Consider the following 18013-nt stretch of genomic DNA (forward strand, 5'->3'; position numbering starts at 1 on the left):
GAGAGAGAGGCAGCAAACTTAGAAGTCATTTACCGAAATATTTGCAACTCAAAAAAACATAAATGATGCTTGCGTAAAGGCTGGGGACCCAGATTAATGTCAGCAGAAATGGTCCATTCTGCCTCGTGTACAGACCTCAAGAGAGAAGACAAATTATTGAGAAGAGTCTTGGGCTGTTTGTCTGTCAACCTCTACTTTAATTAATTAACATTAATTATTGACCTAAAGCAGAAATGTTGGATTACATCCCAACTCAGGGCACAGCTTGGAAATTTATTCTTGATTGACTTGTGTGTTCAGGTCATTTCAGGCTCTACAGGCAACTGATTTGAGGTCTTTCATACCTTGGGTGAACTTTACACCTAGACTATACATTTTTATATATCTGATATAAATAAATGCATTCTTCCTCTACAAGAGTCAGCAAGCTTTCACCATTTTGCTGAATCAAGACCATTTTTGGATATGCAGTGACAAAGATTAGACAAATTAGATACTGTCATTATTAAGAGAGTTTTTAGGGCAAAAAGATAATTCTCCTGTCTCGCATTACATGCTTCTTCTCAATTCTTTTATGAGAAAATTATCTTTTTAGATAGCTGATGTATTCACATTCTTAGTCTTCAAAATTCTGTAAATTCTGTAGTGCATTATCACTTGAATATGCCAAATAATTATTTGAATGCCTATTCATAGATAGTCTTCAGTAAAACTGAGGCTTTGAGAACCAGAGAGACCCAACAACTGCATTCATGAGATGGGCACTGTGAGGATTTACATTTAAGACATATTGTGGACTTTTACTACTTTTGCAGTAAAACAATTGTAATGACACTGAAATTTAGAAAGTTTTCTCCTCAGCTGTCACCTTTTCTTTAAGAACAGGAAGGATTTAATAGGCATTAGTTAATATCTCATTACAATTTTGTGATCACCTAAAGACCATATAGATGTGAATAATCTCTTCTGATAGCAAACCAGTTTTAGCTCAAGTTGGTAGTAAGAATACTCACATTAAGGTGGCTTCTAGTAAGTCTGTAGCATCCCCATTGTAATGTATAATGCTGCCCTTCCAGGCTTAGGATTGACAACCTTTCATAGATGATACTTTTTCTGTCAAATGTCTTTTACAAGAAATGACTGAGTCTACACAAACCTGCACAAAATTCTTCCCTTCCCCCTTATTATTTCTCCTCAATTCTATAGTGTTTTTAGAGGATCAGGAGGTTTAGAGCTGAAAGTGATTATTTGTTTTCGAAAGTTCTGGACACCTGGAGATTGTGAAAATAATCATTCCTGGCTTACATTCATTTTTAGTTTCTAGGATACAAACAGAATTTAAAACAAGCTAATCCCTTCACCTGGTTTAAACTGCCAGTGCTTCGTGCAGCAACATGAGTTTACAACAGCTAAGGATACATCCCAGTTATTTTTAATCCTTTCACGTCAAAATTGGCTCATCCCAATTTGCTTTTAACGGAGTAAACCCTATTTACGCAGCCCATGTTTTCTTGAGAGCACTTGTACAAAATAACCCCGAGCGCCCAAAAAGGGCACGTTTGTAATAAAACACCTCCAGACAGACCGAGCCCCCGAGGGGAGGCCACCAAGGAATGGCTTTGACAGCTCCTGACCGGGACTGAACCGAGCGGGAGCGCGCGAGGGGCTCGGGGCTGCTGCTCCCCTTCAGCCACGCTCAGACTCACCTCAGCCAAGGAACAGGGCTGGCTGGGGGCTCAGGGAAATGTGGGCTCTGCAAAGGCTCAGCCTTCGCTGCTGGAACAAAAATATACACTGAAAAATCTGGGGAAATGGGACCTACCGGTGAGAATGGGACACGCTGGAGGAGGGGAGTAGAATAAAGAGAGAGGGATGGAAGTAGAAACAGAGAGGCAGGAAATGGGATAAAAAAGGAGTTAAGAGGGAGAGGAAAGGCAAAAAGAAACATAAAGAGCTGAAAAAGGAGTGAGGAAGGCCAACAGGCCTTTCCTGTTGGAACAAAATTATAAATTGAAAACTCTGGGAAAAATGGGACCTACTTGTGAGAATGGGACATGCTGGAGGAGGGGAGTAGAATAAAGAGAGAGGGATGGAAGTAGGAACAGAGAGGCAGGAAGTGGGATAAAAAGGGAGTTAGGAGGGAGAAGAAAGGCAAAAAGAAGCATAAAGAGCTGGAAAAGTAAGGAAAAGAGAGAAGAAAAGGAAGAGAGAAGATGGGAAGGAAATACTGCATGTGTTTTAGTGATGTCCTCCTCCCACAGAGGATGGGGTGCCCAAAGGTACCACCAGTAGTAGTCAGGCCTTGGTTTGTGCTGAATTTCAGTGGTGTGCATGTAGAAACAGCTGCTCACTGAGGCCATGAGAGCATGGCCTGGACTTTGTGCTGGAAAGAGCCAGAGCTTCTACAATGGGGCTCTGTTCCCAGTGTTCCTTCTTCTGTCTTCCCAAGGATCTTTGGTGGGAGCCAGCCCTGCTGAAGATGGGAGCTGTTTTCCTCTTGTGCCCCTGGCTGCCATGGGAGCTGGGAGGGCTTTGGCAGAGGCAGAGATTGCCCATGGCAAGGAGGGGAGAATCACAGGAGAACAGGAATTCAGAGGGGTTCTGGGCTTCCAGCAGGGACTGGGATTGGTCCAGTTCTTACTCAGACTGTGGGGTACTTTTGATGCTGCTCTGCCCCAGACAGGATGAGCACAGCCTGCATGTCCCCGATGGCCATGCCCACAGCTCTGCCAGGTGTCAGCAGAGGCTGGGTTGGGGGCTACAGGTGGTTTCTGTTCACAGAGGGAGCAGGGGTGACATCAGGTGTGAGTCTGCTGCTGGCCAGGGAGCAGAGGGAACACGGGCACTGGCCCATGCTGGCTCCAGTGGCTGTGGGCCACCACTGCCCCACTGTGAGATGCGCTCAACCTGATGTGGAATGCCCCCATCCTGCTGCAGGATCTCCTCAGGACCTGCTGTGTCCTGCCCCCGACCTGCTGCATGATGCCCCCAAATGTTGTGGGATGTTGGATTCCCTAATCTGCTGTGGGATGTCCACAGCCATCCTTGGGATGAACTCCTAGATCTCCTGTGGGACAGCCTCATATCTTCTACAGGGTGTACACCAGCCAGCCCTGGGAGGACCCCACCAGGCCTGCTGCGGTCAATCCTTCAGCCACACGGTGGGATTTCCCCCCGAGCCCTGGGATGCTCTTTGCGATGTTCCCCACTAAGCCCAGGCCCCCGAGCGCTGATGCGGGATGTCCCCAGTGTGCTGTGGGATGTTCCCCTGGGATGTCCCCCCTGCCCCTTTTCCCTCAGCTGTGCACCTGGGCACGGTGTGTGCGCTGCGCGGTGTGTGTGCGGTGTGTGCGGTGTGTGTGCGGTGTGTGTGCGGTATGTGTGCGGTGTGTGTGCGGTGTGTGCGCGGCCCCGCGGCCGCGGCGCTGCCGGGCGGGGGTGACTCAGCCCCGGCTTTATAACGGCGGGGCGGCTCCGAGCCCGGCTCGCTGCGCCGCACCATGCGGAGCCTGCGCGGAGCCCCGCCGGCGCTGCCGCCGATGCTGCCGCTGCTGCTGGTGCTGCTGGTGCTGCTGCTGGCCGCGGGACACGGAGCCGTCATCACCGGGGTGAGCGCCGCCGCTCGGCACCGACCGCACCGCACGGAGGGACGGCGGGACAGAGGGCTCCGCCGCGGCGGCGGGACGGGAGTCGGGGTTTGTTTTTGGGAAGTGATAGCGGGACTGTGGGAACCGCCCGGGATAAGGGGTGCCCGGGGAGAGGGGAGCGCTCTGCTGTGCAGGATGCCCAGGGAGAGAGGAGCGGGATCCCCGGGAGAGGTGAGCGCTCTGCCGTGCGGGATGCCCGGAGAAGGGAGCGCTTGGCTGTACAGGATGCCCGGGGAGAGGAGAGCGGGATGCTCGGAGAGAGGAGCGGGATGCCGTGCGGGATGCCCGGGCAGAGGGGAGCGCTCTGCCATGCGGGATGCCTGGAGAGAGGGGAGCGGGATGCTCGGAGAGGGGAGCGCTCTGCCGTGCGGGATGCCCGGGCAGAGGGGAGCGCTCTGTCGCCCGGGGCTGCTCCCTGGGCATCTCTGCTCTCTGCACTGCCGAGGCTCGCGGTCTGTCCGCACTCAGCCATGCCAGGACGGAGCGGTACCGAGTGAGGTGACGGATGGCCAGAGCTGGGATAAGTGATAACGAGGGCGTGGGAGGGAGAGCAGTGCCGGGTGATGAGAGGTGGCAGGGCTTGGGGTCCGTCTGGGATAAGTGGTACCGGCCGTGGCATCTCTAGGGATGAGGGATGGTCTGGATTCAGTGGTATCAGAGCCTGGGGGTCTCTCTGAGGTGAGTGATGCCAGGATGTGTCAGTCTCTGTGGTGGGCAATGCCAGGACTCGTGGCTCTCTGAGGTAAGGGGATGCCACAACGTGGAGTCTGTTCCTTTGGGGTGAGGGATGTCTTTGGGGGGCTGTCTCCAGGTCCGGGAGCATGCAGAGATTCCTGCTGCTTTTCCAGGGCTGGAGCTGTCTCCCATCTCCCTGCATGCAGCCCCAGCTGTTCCCAAACCTGCTCTGAGAGGCTCTGGCTCAGGGCATTGCACTGCCCACTGTGCACCCCAAGCTCCTCCAGCCCCTCCATGTACATGGCAGGATTACAATCCTCAGAAAACTCTGTTTTCCTTCTTTTTTTTCTTTGCCTATGACTGTAGCTTTTCCCCCACAATAGCCACCCCTTGCAAACAAGTCTCTGTTGTTGTTGTTTTTAGGCTCAAGATTTACTCTGGCTGTGAAAATACTTTTTTTCCTAAAGACGTTATTTAACTCAAAGCGTTGCATCACTTTTTAGTTAAATAATTTTTTAAGTGTTTGCTTTGGATTAATAACTCAGCATTTGCATTCCTTTGAGAGCTCACATGTCTTTTGTAACCATCAGAAGTTGCACTCACAGCAGTGGATTTCTCTGTGGCTCTCCAGGCTCCCTGTCCGGACCCCTGAAGTCCATGAAACAGCTCGTGGGCATTTCTCTGGAAGTCAGATCAGTTCCAAGGACTGATTATTTTTATTTTAGAGCCGAGAATGTGAAGGAATTTTTTAATAATTGAGGATTTCAAGTTTCTTTTAAGTAGAAACATTCCCAGCAACAGAAGAGCAGTTTATCTGTTATTAGAGTTGTGGCTACACCTTTAAAGCATAATTGACCCATTAAATAAAGTAATTGTGAGGCACTGAATAATGGATCAAGGACAAGGCAGATTCAACAAGTAAAAATAGATTACAACTAGAAAATGTTACTTCATTAACTATTGCAGAGCATTTCTGCTTAAACCACTTTGATGCATTTTTGGCTTTTGATGAACAGGCAAATCTCAGATGAGAGGTGATGTGGGTGTTCCCCAACCCCTGAGCCTGAAAGGTGTTTTTCCTTTGCAATTGAAGGACTTTTTTCAATCTTTCCTTAATTCAGTGGTGGTTCTTGTGCTGAAACCTGTTGCCTTTGCAGCTGGCATTTCACCTGGGACATGTTCTTGGGCTGATTTTCTGGAAAACTGTTTAAATAAGGTGCTCATGTGGTGTTTGGGGAAGTTTAGGAGGAGCAGCAGGAATTACACATTGCAGATAAGATGTGGGCAGGAACACTTGGGTCGAATATTTTCAAAACTTGTCATACATTTTTGGAAAGGGAGCCTTAAAAGTTCTGCCAGATGTAAATATGTGTGTGTGAGGTCAGGAAAGAAATTGTTCAGCCTGGACATTCAAGACTCTTGTTCGGTAGAACACACCCAGGGGGTTTTTCAGCTGAGTGTTATTTCACCCCAAGACCAGTCCCACAGAGATGAATGGACTTTGAGATATATAAATAAGAAAAAAAAGGAGTCAGGAACTGGCAAGTGAGAAATAACAAAGTAATAGCAGAGCCTGTGACTCCAGCTGAGCAGTGGACATGGTGTGCTGGTGGCAGCCAAAATCACTGGACCTGCATTTTTATTTGTGACTATGGCAAAATAATATCATTAGAGTACTTCTCAAATTATTTTTTTTTTTTTTAAAGAGAGGGGTCAGAAAGTGAGTATAATCTACCTGCCACGCTAGAGTGGTAGTTTTATGACCATATAACAGCAAATGTTCTGTGTTTGGGCTTACCTGAGGCACAGAGCTCTGTGTTTAGGAGCTGTTTGGGTCACACACACTATTTAATAATGATCCTAATGCAACAGCTTCTTCCCAAACTTCTGACTGAGCTTTAAACTTGTATTTTGATCTGGCTCTTGCTGGTCAGTGCAATATTTACCCAATGAGTACAGTCTAAAGCCATTTATCATGTAAACCCCAAGGTAAGATCAGTGAGTTTTCCCCTCAAGAGCATGTTTACTCTGGGAATGTGCCTTCCCCAGAGCTGTTATCAACATTTACGTATGTTTTTATGAGTTTCCCATTTACGTAGTGCTGACCAGGGCCTTCCATCTCTCACTGCTGCTGCCAGACACCCAGAGCAGTGAGGTAATCAAGCTTACATTCAGGATGTAAGCAGAACCTTTAACTGATGGCAATTCTCACTGGAGAAAGGAGACTGGTTTTTGGATTAAATCTATATAAGCTTTTGATTAAAAAGTAACTGAAAGATGTACAGTAGCTTGTTTTCAAACCCTAATGTGTCAATTGCTCTTCATGGTTTGTGGGTTTTAAGACATACCCACTAGTTTGCATTTTTGGTTTCTGCTTATCTAAGCTGTATTGGGTAAGCGGCTAAAATATGTTTTTGCCTCCCGTGAAGGGGAATGCTACCACAGCAGCATTTTTTTTGGATGTGGACACTTATGGAAAGCTTTTCTTAAGACCTCTTTTAGCTCTGTGTAATTCTAGATAACAACCACAGAATCCACATTTAAACTTTTGTTTTAGCTACTTCCACTTGGACTTCCCTAACAAAACTCTCATGCAGTGTTGCAAGGGCATTCACAACCATGGTATTATCCTGTGAAGTTAGAAGGAATAGTTACCTAAAAGTCATTAAATAAATGGATGATTTCCTATCTCAGCTTCTCCATAAGAGTGGTTTGGTGACTCTTTTGGTGACAAGTTTAGTGTGGTTGGTCCTTGCTCCTGCCTGAGCTCACTCAGGCTCTGGTGTGGGAGCTGGGAAAGCGAGTGGCACATGCCATCAGTGCTCAGAAGTTTGGACTGTAAATCACTGACAGACCTGGGTTTGGCCCAGAGCAGCTCTGTGTGTGGTCCTGGCTTTAAACAACCTGGTCCCAACTCCAAAAAGTGCCAGGAGCCTGCACGTTCCAATCCATGGGAGACACGAGTATTGCAAACCAGCCTTAAAATCTTATTATCCAGCCTTAATGAGCCATGATAACTTAGGGGTGCCAGAGGCAGCTCCTGAGCACCTGATCCATCCTATTTCTGGACTGCATTCATTATTCATGTAATTTGCTTGATGCTGTGTTGCATGCAGGCCTGCGACCGAGACCAGCAGTGCGGGGCCGGGATGTGCTGCGCCGTCAGCCTCTGGATCCGCAGCCTCAGGATGTGCACCCCCATGGGCAACCTGGGAGACGACTGCCACCCCCTGAGCCACAGAGTGAGTACCTCACTGGGGGCTGGAGGGGTGTCCTGAGCTCTACAGCACATGGCACAAAGCCTAGATGTGGTGGAAAGGCAGGGGAGCTTCCCATTCCGTACAATATCCAGCCATTGTATCTGTACGGGAGCAGAGATGAAGGCACCTACGTAAGGAAGTGCATTAGTGTCAGAATTATGCTGAAGGGAATCAGAGGATGAAAGCACTACATGCTTCCCAGATTGTTTTCTTATTAGTTTGTTGTTGCTGCTTTGTTTTGTTGCCTGATCCAGAACAGCTGTGGCAGCTCCCAAGCCCAGCCCTGCCAATCCCTCCTGGTGTGAGCAGGAGCACAGCAAGTGCCACCAACCCCAGTGGCAGTGGACAAGATCCTGTGACAAGCATAAAACTGTCACCAGTTGGTGTTGGGACAGCATTGAGAAAGTGTTGACACACATTTGGACTTGAGAAAAGTCTCCACAGGCTCTCTTTGTTTCTGTTCTACCTATTAATTTTAAATATCTATGTATATACACATATACACACACACACTGTATTATTAATACAATGATTTTAACAAGTGCATTTATTTAAGGCTATATAATTATGAATTTCTTATGCAGTATGAAAAAAGCTGCTTATTTAAAACACAAAAGACTGAGTGAGATGTTACCAGGGAATTTGAGAAGCTGATGGTCTTCAGCGTCATCCTCAGGGAAGAGCACAGGCCAAGAGTCATCAGAAGTGGAAGATATGAGGCAATAAATTCAGATCATAAATGTGCAGCTAGTTAGCTGCCTCTCTCACTTTCATCCAAGGCCTGGCTTCTCAGTTTATTTTCTCAGTTTTAGGAAGTTAAGGCTCTATTTTATTGCAGTTAAATTTTTAAAACTTCTGCTGTGATATTGGGGACCAAATGGTCATTTTTACTATGTAATGTTGCAGGTCCTTCTTGTAAGGGCTCTTTCCATTACCAGGAATAAGAGAAATTGACTTCTGGAGGGTTTTATGAGCTTATTGTTATTGGGCAATAATTTAAACTGTCTGATATATTTCAAGCTGACTGCCTGCATAATTACAATCAGAGTAGATGCCTGTCCACCCCAGACACTAAGTCACTGATGTTTATAAGCTTTATGAGGTTAATTTTAATTTCTCCACTGATCTTCCTGAGAAACATAAACCAAATTGATTTGCTGGAGAGTGTGAAATGAGTTTATTTTAAGGATGGAGGGTTTGCTCAGTGGTTCCTGTCTGGTAAATACTTGTGTAGGGAGCAGCTGGGTGCCCTGATCACCAAAACTTTTCATTTACTGCAGGATAGGTCAAAATCAGGCACCACCATGGCCATGGCACCTTGGGGACATCCAGAGGAGCCAGGAGATAACTGGAGGAGATGGCTGGCAGCTGGGGTTCCACCTTCTGGTTTGCTTCTCAGCACCTAGATGGTGATGGACCGATGCCATTAGCAGTCCCAGCTGGAATTTCTAGGCCAGGTGTGAGGCAGGGCCAGGCAGGGTTTGCAGGCAGGTGAGGTTGGGCAGCATGGGGAATGAAAGGAACATTTCCTTGCAGCAAGTGGAATGTTCAGAATAAATCACTGAGCTGTGAGGAGGCTGAGAGCTCAGGTTTGGGGTTTGGTGCAGTGCTGGGTGTGGGCACCCACAGGGGTGACTCCCATGGGGATCCCCAGCAGGGGTGGGAGGTTGTTGCCTGTGACAGTGGTCACAGGGGTCTTAGGATGAGGGAAGAGATGTAGATCTGACTCCATGTTACAGAAGGCTTGATTTATTATTTTATGATATATATTACATTAAAACTATACTAAAGAATAGAAGAAAGAAGTTCTCATCAGAAGGCTGGGCTAAGAGTAGAAAATAATGAATCAACAGAGGTCTGTGGCTCGGACAGAGAGAAAGCCAGCTGTGCCATGATTGGCCATTAATTCCAAACATCCACATGACACCAATCACAGACCCACCTGTTGCATTCCACAGCAGCAGATAACCATTGTTTACATTTTGTTCCTGAGGCCTCTCAGCTTCTCAGAAGGAAAAAAATCCTAAGGAAGGATTTTTAATGAAAAGATGTCTGCGACAGTTGCCTCTGCTCACACTGGAGCAGAGGGGCTGTGGTGGGTGGCACAGGGAAACCCACAGCATCCCTTGTCCTGGGGCTGCTCTTCAGATGGTGCTGGCCCAGGGTATTTCAGGGGATGTGAGCCCCCTGCCCACCTCCTGCCCCATCAGGGTGTCACTGGAGTCAGGCTGGTGCTTGCCACCATGCAGGGAGGACTGTGTGGGACTGTCTTAAAGACAAAGTTTGTGCACTGACACAAGAAAATCTTGGAATATTAAAATTTTAGCCTTCAACCACAGAGACATCTGGAAGTGAGGGAATTAGGGCTGCCTGCCTGGCTGGTAGCAGAGGCTTTGCACCTCTGTGCCTCCTTTGCTGCATCCAGGGAATGCTCAGTGTGTGCTGCCAGCTGGCAGCACCACAGCTCCCAGACACTTCCCACTGGGCTGTCCCTTTTGGCTCCGGCAAGAGACAGAGCTTGTGACCAAGTTGTTGAAGATTGTCAGTGCGTGTGCATGTCATGGCACAATTAAATTTGTCTAATCTACTCCATATGTGCTCCCTGCAGCACAATGTGGCTGGAGGAGGCTGGGATGAAATGAGAAACCTCTGCCCTGTGGTGAAAAGGATCCTGCTCACATGGAGGTCAGGCAAGGTGACTCCAGAGGTCCCTTCCAGCCTGATTTCCACGGGATCCCAAGGTTCCTGCTCTGTGCCATGTGACAAGGCAGGGTTTGGGACATGCAGAAAACCCTGCACAGTGGCACCACAAAACGTGATGTTAAAGGCCAGTGTAGTTTCACAACAAACTCCTTTATGAAATGGCAGTAAATGGAGAACATGTGTCACAGATGTAGATTTACACAGCAACATGACTGCTAACATCCTGCTCTTAACGTGGCTGGGCTGGGTGTACACTGGGGCTGCCTTTGCCATCTGCTCTGTGCTGCAGCTCGTGGGGAACTCTGGCTCTGAATGGAGGGAACTGGGCAGCATTTCCCCAATATTCCTCCCATTTCATCCCCCCAGCCACCATTGCCGTGGCTCTCCCTGTCACTGATTGTGGGAAATAGTAAATTTGTTATTAGCTAAAAAGTTTTTAAGCTGTTCTGTAACAAAGAAATCTTTGGCTGCTGCTGGCTGTATTATTGCCAACTTCCTATTGTCTCACCCACGTCATGAGGCTGATGCTGCAGATAAAGCTCAAGGAATGTACCCCAGCAGTCCCATCCTGTTTGTGAAAAGGATAAAATAACCTCCCCAACCAGCTGATGTGCTTGCTCTGTCCCCAGGTGCCCTTCTCGGGGCGGAGGATGCACCACACCTGCCCCTGCCTGCCCGGCCTGGCCTGCCTCAGGACTGCTCCCAGCAGGTTCAGGTGTCTGCCAGACTTCAGGAAAGAAGATGTCTTCTTTTAGCAGGAGCTGTTCTGCACTCCAAAGAGCCGCTCAGTATTTTTGTTCTCTCGTTGTCGCGACCAAAAAAAGGGGTATTTGCCAGGGGAAACCCTGCACCCCTTCCCTGCCTCACCAACATCAGCTGGAGATGAGACACTGCTGCTGTGGCCAAGGTTTTCAGGAGGGACTTGCAGTGGAGGATGATTTCATTTTGGGGTACCCAAACAACATCTACTAGAGCAAAGCTCTTTCTGAGGGCAGGGGCTTGACCATTCCTGAATCATGGTTCTAGTTTAACCCCAGAATGAAAAAATCCAAGTTTATTGCCAGTTTTGGAAAAATTTGGCCACATCTTTACACTTTGGAAGACCCAAAGTGAACTGAGAGTTGGACAACAGCAGAGTGTGAAGCATATGACAATTGCCAAAAGAACTGTATTAACATTGCATTTCATATCTTTATTAATGTAATTTTATTTTTAAGTTAGGCGCACCTCTAGGGTAAAGGTTTAACCAATAGATGTAGTTTTTACACTTTTAAAAAGTGGCACGTGGAAACAAAACATTTCAGTATTCAGAGCATTAAAAGATTTACTTATTTTAGTGTTCTAAGATGAGAAGCTGTTGTTACTTGAATTGGTGTAAAACTACCTGATCATCTCAAACTATGTATTAAGATGTAGTTTATATTAAAGAAAAAAGGAACCCTGAAGTTTATTTTAATAGGCTGCCTGACTTCTTGTACATGTATCAAATTTGCTGTGCAAAAATTCTGTATCAGAATAATGGCAGTGTATGATTTGATTTATTTTAATATTATAACATTATTTTGTCATTGTGGTTTTTGATTTTTATTCCGTGTAATCTGTTATCCCACACTTGATTCACCACCTAAGCTAGCAGAGCTCCTTATGGATAGCTTAGCAAAAGATTATGTGCCTCTGGCTGTTTTTTGGGAAACTTGTAGTTTACAAGGCATGAATTCCTCAATCAAGCTGCAGTTTCAGAATTTGGAAGAATCTTGGTGTAAATAATATGAGAGGTTTTTCTTGGCTGGTGCCTCAAAGGATCAACTTTAGCCCAGCAAACATAAGATTTGTGGGTTTTCTATGAAATGCTGTGTGACTTCATATTTACTTGTCAGTCCCCAGAGCTGGAATTCCAACAGTTTGTGTGAGATTCACATGTTTCTTGCTCTCAGACATGCAAACATATGCTGGAACTGGAAAAGTGAAGTCATTCATCTTTCAACAATCCGTGCTTTGCTGCTGGTGGAGATGGGGGAGTTGGAGAAGTGAGCACACTGTGTCCAGGCCAGACCTGTAAAACTGAGAGGAGAAACATCCCTGGGAGTTGCCAGGTACCTTCTCCTGGGCTCCACAACCTTCCCTGGGGGACAGAAAAGAATAACTGGATTAGGTATTGCCAGATCCTCGTGGATTCTGCATATGGTAGAGAAATAAAAGTCTTGGGAGAGATTGAATCCTCCTGGCTGAAAACAGGGTACCCACTCCAGTGCCTCTGAATTTTGCCTCCCCCTTTGCAGTGGTGATAGAAAAAAAAAAGAAAAGAAAGGACTGAAGTGCCACTGAAGGGTAATTTCACATCTGGTTTTCATTAATGTGATCAGGTACAAAGTGCCTGTATTAGATCTGAAGTCTCAGAGGGGCTCAACACTAACCAAAGGGCTGGTGAAAGGCTAAGTCATTTATTGAGTTCAAAGTGACATGCCAGCACGGCAGAAATTCCTATAACCTGGATTTAAAACCAACCCCCAAGCCTGATTACACCATTGTCACTAAATAGGGGGGCTCCCCAAACACCCTGTGCACCCCCAAAGCCTGGGTTTGCAGAACACACTGGAAGTGTGGGGGCTGCTTTTCTGTCCATGTCCCATAAAATAAGCTCAATACCATGGACTTCAATTTACACAAAATCAAGAAGAAAAATAGGAGCAGTCCAAATGTGCCTGTGTCCCATCTCTTGCTCCATTTTTAAAAATCAGAGCACAAAAAATGAACCATGAGAGGAAACAGCAGCCCTGCTCCTCATCTCCTGCTGGCCTAATTCACCTACTGAAGGCAGTAGCCCTGGTTTGTATCATTGTAAAAAAGTGGACATTGTAAAAGAGTTATACCTAAGGACTGCCTCAGACCTGCCAGATCCTAGGAGAGTTTATCAGACAAGAGCAGAGCAACTTTGCAGTTGTAATTTGTCCCAATTAACTTGTGGCTTTAAGCATTAATCTGCGTAATGAGAACAGCCCCAATTACACAAGTTCAGAGTTCACACCCTCTGCAGCAGTGGAAGTTCCTGTGTCCTGCAGACGCTCCTGGACAGGGAATTTGAATGGTGCAGCTTTGAGAGATGCATTATCCCATACTCATCCTTGAGGGGTTTTTCCACATCCTCCCTGTGATGTAGAAAAGACAAAGGCAAAACCTCACTGTCCTACATCCCCACTATATTCACTTGGCAATAATTATTACGATTCCCCTTTTAGTATTTTAATTTCCATTAATTGACACTCACAATGGAGGTTAGTTGATTTGAGAGAATCATTCTGGAAGGAAGATTAAGCTTTTGCATCCCCATTATTTCCTAAACTCTGCCCTAATCAATTATCTTTTCTCCTATCCTAGGGGAGATTTCCTCTCCCCAGCACACCTGCAAAGTCCCTTTAATTTCTGTCTGCAGTGGAAGGGGCTGGGAGGGCACCCTTTACCTTTGCTTTACAGTGATAATAGACAAACCAGTGACCAAAAGTATTTCCAAATGTGAGTGGCCCTGAAGTCCCCTCTGCTTTTCCCTGGAGCCAGCTTTTGTCTTGAGGAGCACAGCAAATGGCTCAGGGTGCCCCATAGAAAAGGTGGCCAGCCTTGCCACAAAAAGTTTCAAGGAAGGAAGGAAGGAAGGAAGGAAGGAAGTGGCGGAAGGAAGAAAGTGGCGGAAGTGGCGGAAGAAGGCGGAAGTGGGGAAGTGGGAAGTGGCGAAGAAGTGGCGGAAGTGGGGAAGTGGGGAAGTGGCGGAAGGAAGGAGGAAGGAAGGAGGGGAAGGAAGGAAGGAAGGGGGGGAAGGAAGGAAGGAAGGAAGGAAGGAAGGAAGGGGACGCCTGCAGGGAGAAGAAGGAAGGAAGGAAGTGGCAGCTAGGAACCTTGGAGCGAGGAAAAGTGTTCGAATCCAAGCTGAAGAGAGGAGGCATGGTAAAATTCTGCTGATGCACTGCACTTAGAAGTGCAACGGGGAAGTTATTAATGAGTGGTCATAATAGAGAATGTGCAGTTAATTTTGAATTATATGAAAGTTTATAGACAGAAGGCTAGGAAGAATGTGATATGCACAAGGAGGCGATTTCATGTATGATGGCAGAGTAAGTGCAGAGAGGCGTTCGAAGGAAAGGAGTGGCGAATGAATGGATTGGAAGCTGAATTTGATGAAGTGGTAAGGGAAGGGGGAAGGCGAGGCTGTAGGAGTTGAGGTGCACGGAGCTGGGCCAGCAAAATGCGGAAGACTGGGGAAGACATGCGGAAGGCATGCTCCTGAAGGCACAAAAAGGACAGCTGGAAATCAAGGGTCATTAGCACCTCTGCCGAATACACTGGAAAGTTGTGATTTATGAAAAAAGTGTCGGGTGAAAAAAGGTGGAATGGAGGAGTGGCGGGGGAATCAATGGGGGCGAAGAAGAGTGCGAAGCAAACGGTTGCGAAGAATGCAATGAAAGGAGTGAATGCGAAGGTAATGGGAAGGTGGAGAAGGAAAAGGAGGAAGAAGGAAGTCAGGAGAAGATTTAAGGTAAGAAAGGATTATGTGGCGTTAAGTAGGTAAGGGTGGGGGGAAAGAGATGAAGGAAGTGCGAAGCTTGGTGTAGGAAGGATCACGAAGAACTGGTAAGAAGGAGGAATGAGGAATTTTGCACAGAAGAATGCACGAAAGAAGGAAGAAGAAGTGGACGCAGAGCAAGGTCCTTGCAGGAAGGTACCAGAACCAAGCTGAGGGTTTGAGTCTTTAGAGGAAGAAGGATATCAAAAGGAAAAGAAGGTGCGAGAATGGCTTTGATAAAAGATGGCTCAGGAGTTTGAGGAGTGACAAGTGAATGTGTTTGTGAAGGAATTGGAAAATGGCGAGAAGAAGGAGAATAGGAAGTGCAATGCAAGAGGATTGATAAAGCAAGAAGAAGGTAGAAGTATGAAGGATGTAAGAAGAAGGAAACCAGCAGGGGTGAAGGAATGAAGATGAGCAATAATGAAGACAGGAATGGAGAGGAGTTAAGGCACACAGGAAGTGCCTGAAGGTTGTCAAGGAGGAAGTGCGGCAGGAAGTGCGCCAAGGCAGTGGACAATAAGGAAGGAAGAAGGAGGCAGGAGTGAAGGAAGAGAATGTGAAAGAAGGAGGCGAGGAAGGAAGAGCGCAGATGTGGGAGGATGGTGGCAGAAGGGTCAATGCGCTGGTAAGGGCGGGAAAAGGCTGGATGGAAGAAGGAAGGAAGGAGATCAGGAGGACGAAGGGAAGGAAGGGGAGGAAGTGAAGGACAGATGAAGGAAGGGGAAGCAAAGGAAGAGAGAGAAGAGTGGCGAAGCAGGAGGAGGAAGGGGAAGGCAAATAAGCAGAGGGGGGAAATACCGGAGTGGCGATAGAAGAATGGGAAGGAAGGATAGTGGAGGAAGAAAAGGAAGGAAGAGGAATGCAAGAAGGAAGGGAAAGAAGGAAGGAAGGAAGGAAGAAGGGAAAGGAAGGAAGGAAGGAAGGAAGGAAGGAAGGAAGGAAGGAAGGAAGGAAGGAAGGAAGGAAGGAAGGAAGGAAGGAAGAAGGAAGGAAGGAAGGAAGGAAGGAAGGAAGGAAGGAAGGAAGGAAGGAGAGGAAGGAAGGAAGGAAGGAAGGAAGGAAGGAAGGAAGGAAGGAAGGAAGGAAGGAAGGAAGGAAGGAAGGAAGGAAGGAAGGAAGGAAGGAAGGAAGGAAGGAAGGAAGGAAGGAAGGAAGGAAGGAAGGAAGGAAGGAAGGAAGGAAGGAAGGAAGGAAGAAGGAAGGAAGGAAGGAAGGAAGGAAGGAAGGAGGAAGGAAGGAAGGAAGGAAGGAAGGAAGGAAGGAAGGAAGGAAGGAAGGAAGGAAGGAAGGAAGGAAGGAAGGAAGGGGACCTGCCCTTGCAGGAGAAATCAGATGAGAAAATGGAACAGAACTTGTGCAGCCCTGGAACCTCCTTGGAGCAGAGGAAAAGCCTCATTCCCCATATCCACAGCCTATGAAGAGAGAGGCTGGTTTAAACACTTCTCTTTATTCACTGCACTTAGATCTGTGCCAACGTGTGTTTTAACTTTATTAATATTGCAGTAATTTCATTATTAATAGAAACGTGTGCATTAATTTTTAATATTATATGAATATTGATATTACAGATATGCTATAGAATAATGTTGATATCCCACCACACTGGAGGCATTTCCATGTTTATTGCCAGATTTTAGGTTAGCAGAGAGGCCTTCCAGGAAAGGGCACCATCGCATATAATGAGTTGCTGCCTTAATTTGATTAGGTGCTTATTAGGAAAGGGGAAGCAAGGTGTTTGGGGTTTGAGGGTGCACAGCTGGCTGGGCCAGCACACACTTATATGCCTGGGGGACTACAGGGAAGGCCCTGCTCCTGAGCACCAGCAAGCCCAGCTGAAACTCAGCTTCATCTGCACCCTCCTGCCCACAATTCACCCCTGGAAATTTTTGCTACTTTATAAAAAGTGTTACAGAGGTGACAAAAAGGTAAATTAGTCTGGTTGTGTGGCAGGGGGTATTCAAATCTGAGTGGGTCCCTACAGAAGAGACAAGCCAAATACTGGTTTTACAGAACTAGTAATTGAAAGGAGCTGAACTGGCTGAAGGTCATCGTGGTGTTTGGGAAGACAAAAGGGAATAATGCATTCCTCTATGGAGAACAATTTAAGGTAAGAAAAGTGATTATTGTTGGTACTGTTAATTTGTAGTGGTGTGGGAAACAGTAGTCTTATTGTGATTCTAAAGCTCTCGTGTGTTTGGAGATCATTCACATTCCTTGTCAAGAGGGACTGAGCTAATTTTCTCCATCAGCACAATGCACCAAAGCAAAGGATGACACCAGCAAGTGTGACCCCAGACCAAGGTCCTTGCCAGTGTCTCCCCCAACCCCAGCAGCTCTGGGGTTTGTTCTTTCTGCACAGATGGATATTCAAAAGAAACAGAAGGTGCTGAGAATCCCTTTGATTTAAACAAGATGTCTCAGGAGTTTGATCCTGACAATGTGTAATGTGTTTTCCAGAAGGAATTAGAAAATTGCAGGAAGAGAATAGACTGTGCAAATGCAAGAAGATTTTGATAACAGCAAAATCAATGTGCCTTTCTCTGTTACATAGATATGAAATGGCAAACCAGCAGGGGTGCAGTCATTAGACTGATCAATAATTCTGAGCACAGGAATGGAGATGAGCTTAATGCACATCAGCAAATCACCTGTGGTTTCTCAAGGAGAGTCCTGAGTGCAGGCAGACCCAGCCCAGTGCAGCAGGACACATTCAAGGATCTGGCAGGGCAGGTTCCCCCATGTGTGCCTTGGAGGATGGAGGCAGCCTTTGGGTCATGCTGCCTGGTCATCAGGGCTGGGAAAGGCTGGATGTGAAAGGCTGAAGCTGAGCAGTCCTGGTGCACTGAAGGGAGGAGGGTGGATGGCAGCTTGTTCTGTGACAAGATGTACAAGGCAGGGTGACAGCAAAGTGTGCAGGAGAGGAGGAAAAAGCAATATAACTGCAGAGGAGAGGTGTAAATACCCCTGTGGCAGGGGTTTCCCAAAAATCTGAGTGTGAGCAGCTTAGTGGGGCAGAAAATGAAGGCAAGCACAATGCCAAAAGGACAGAAAGTCTCCTCTGCAAAACCTGGGAAACTCTGTGCATATTGTGTACCAGGAGTGCCCAGAGCACCCCAGACTGATGCTCCACCCCAAACACCTTTCTTCCCCTTTCTAATAAGCATGTAATCAAA

At 47.0% G+C, this 18013-nt stretch overlaps 1 protein-coding gene across 2 annotated transcripts in view; it reads left to right on the top strand.

The window, feature by feature from the left end:
• PROK2 (prokineticin 2) overlaps positions 1-12499 on the top strand; it is a 94245-nt gene extending 81746 nt beyond the window's left edge. The window contains exons 1-3 of one of the 2 annotated variants that reach the window (XM_064724015.1): positions 3442-3608; positions 7439-7564; positions 10915-12499. In XM_064724015.1, coding sequence (XP_064580085.1) covers positions 3501-3608; positions 7439-7564; positions 10915-11040 — 360 coding nt within the window. In that variant the 5' untranslated portion in view covers positions 3442-3500 and the 3' untranslated portion in view covers positions 11041-12499. Of the gene's footprint in view, positions 1-3441; positions 3609-7438; positions 7565-10914 lie in introns of those variants that run through there. The other variant, XM_064724014.1, reaches the window with a different exon arrangement.
• The last annotated feature ends 5514 nt before the right edge of the window (positions 12500-18013 follow it).

The sequence above is a fragment of the Zonotrichia leucophrys genome, chromosome 12 (genome assembly GCF_028769735.1).
Source record: "Zonotrichia leucophrys gambelii isolate GWCS_2022_RI chromosome 12, RI_Zleu_2.0, whole genome shotgun sequence".
In the NCBI taxonomy this organism is placed as follows: domain Eukaryota; kingdom Metazoa; phylum Chordata; class Aves; order Passeriformes; family Passerellidae; genus Zonotrichia; species Zonotrichia leucophrys.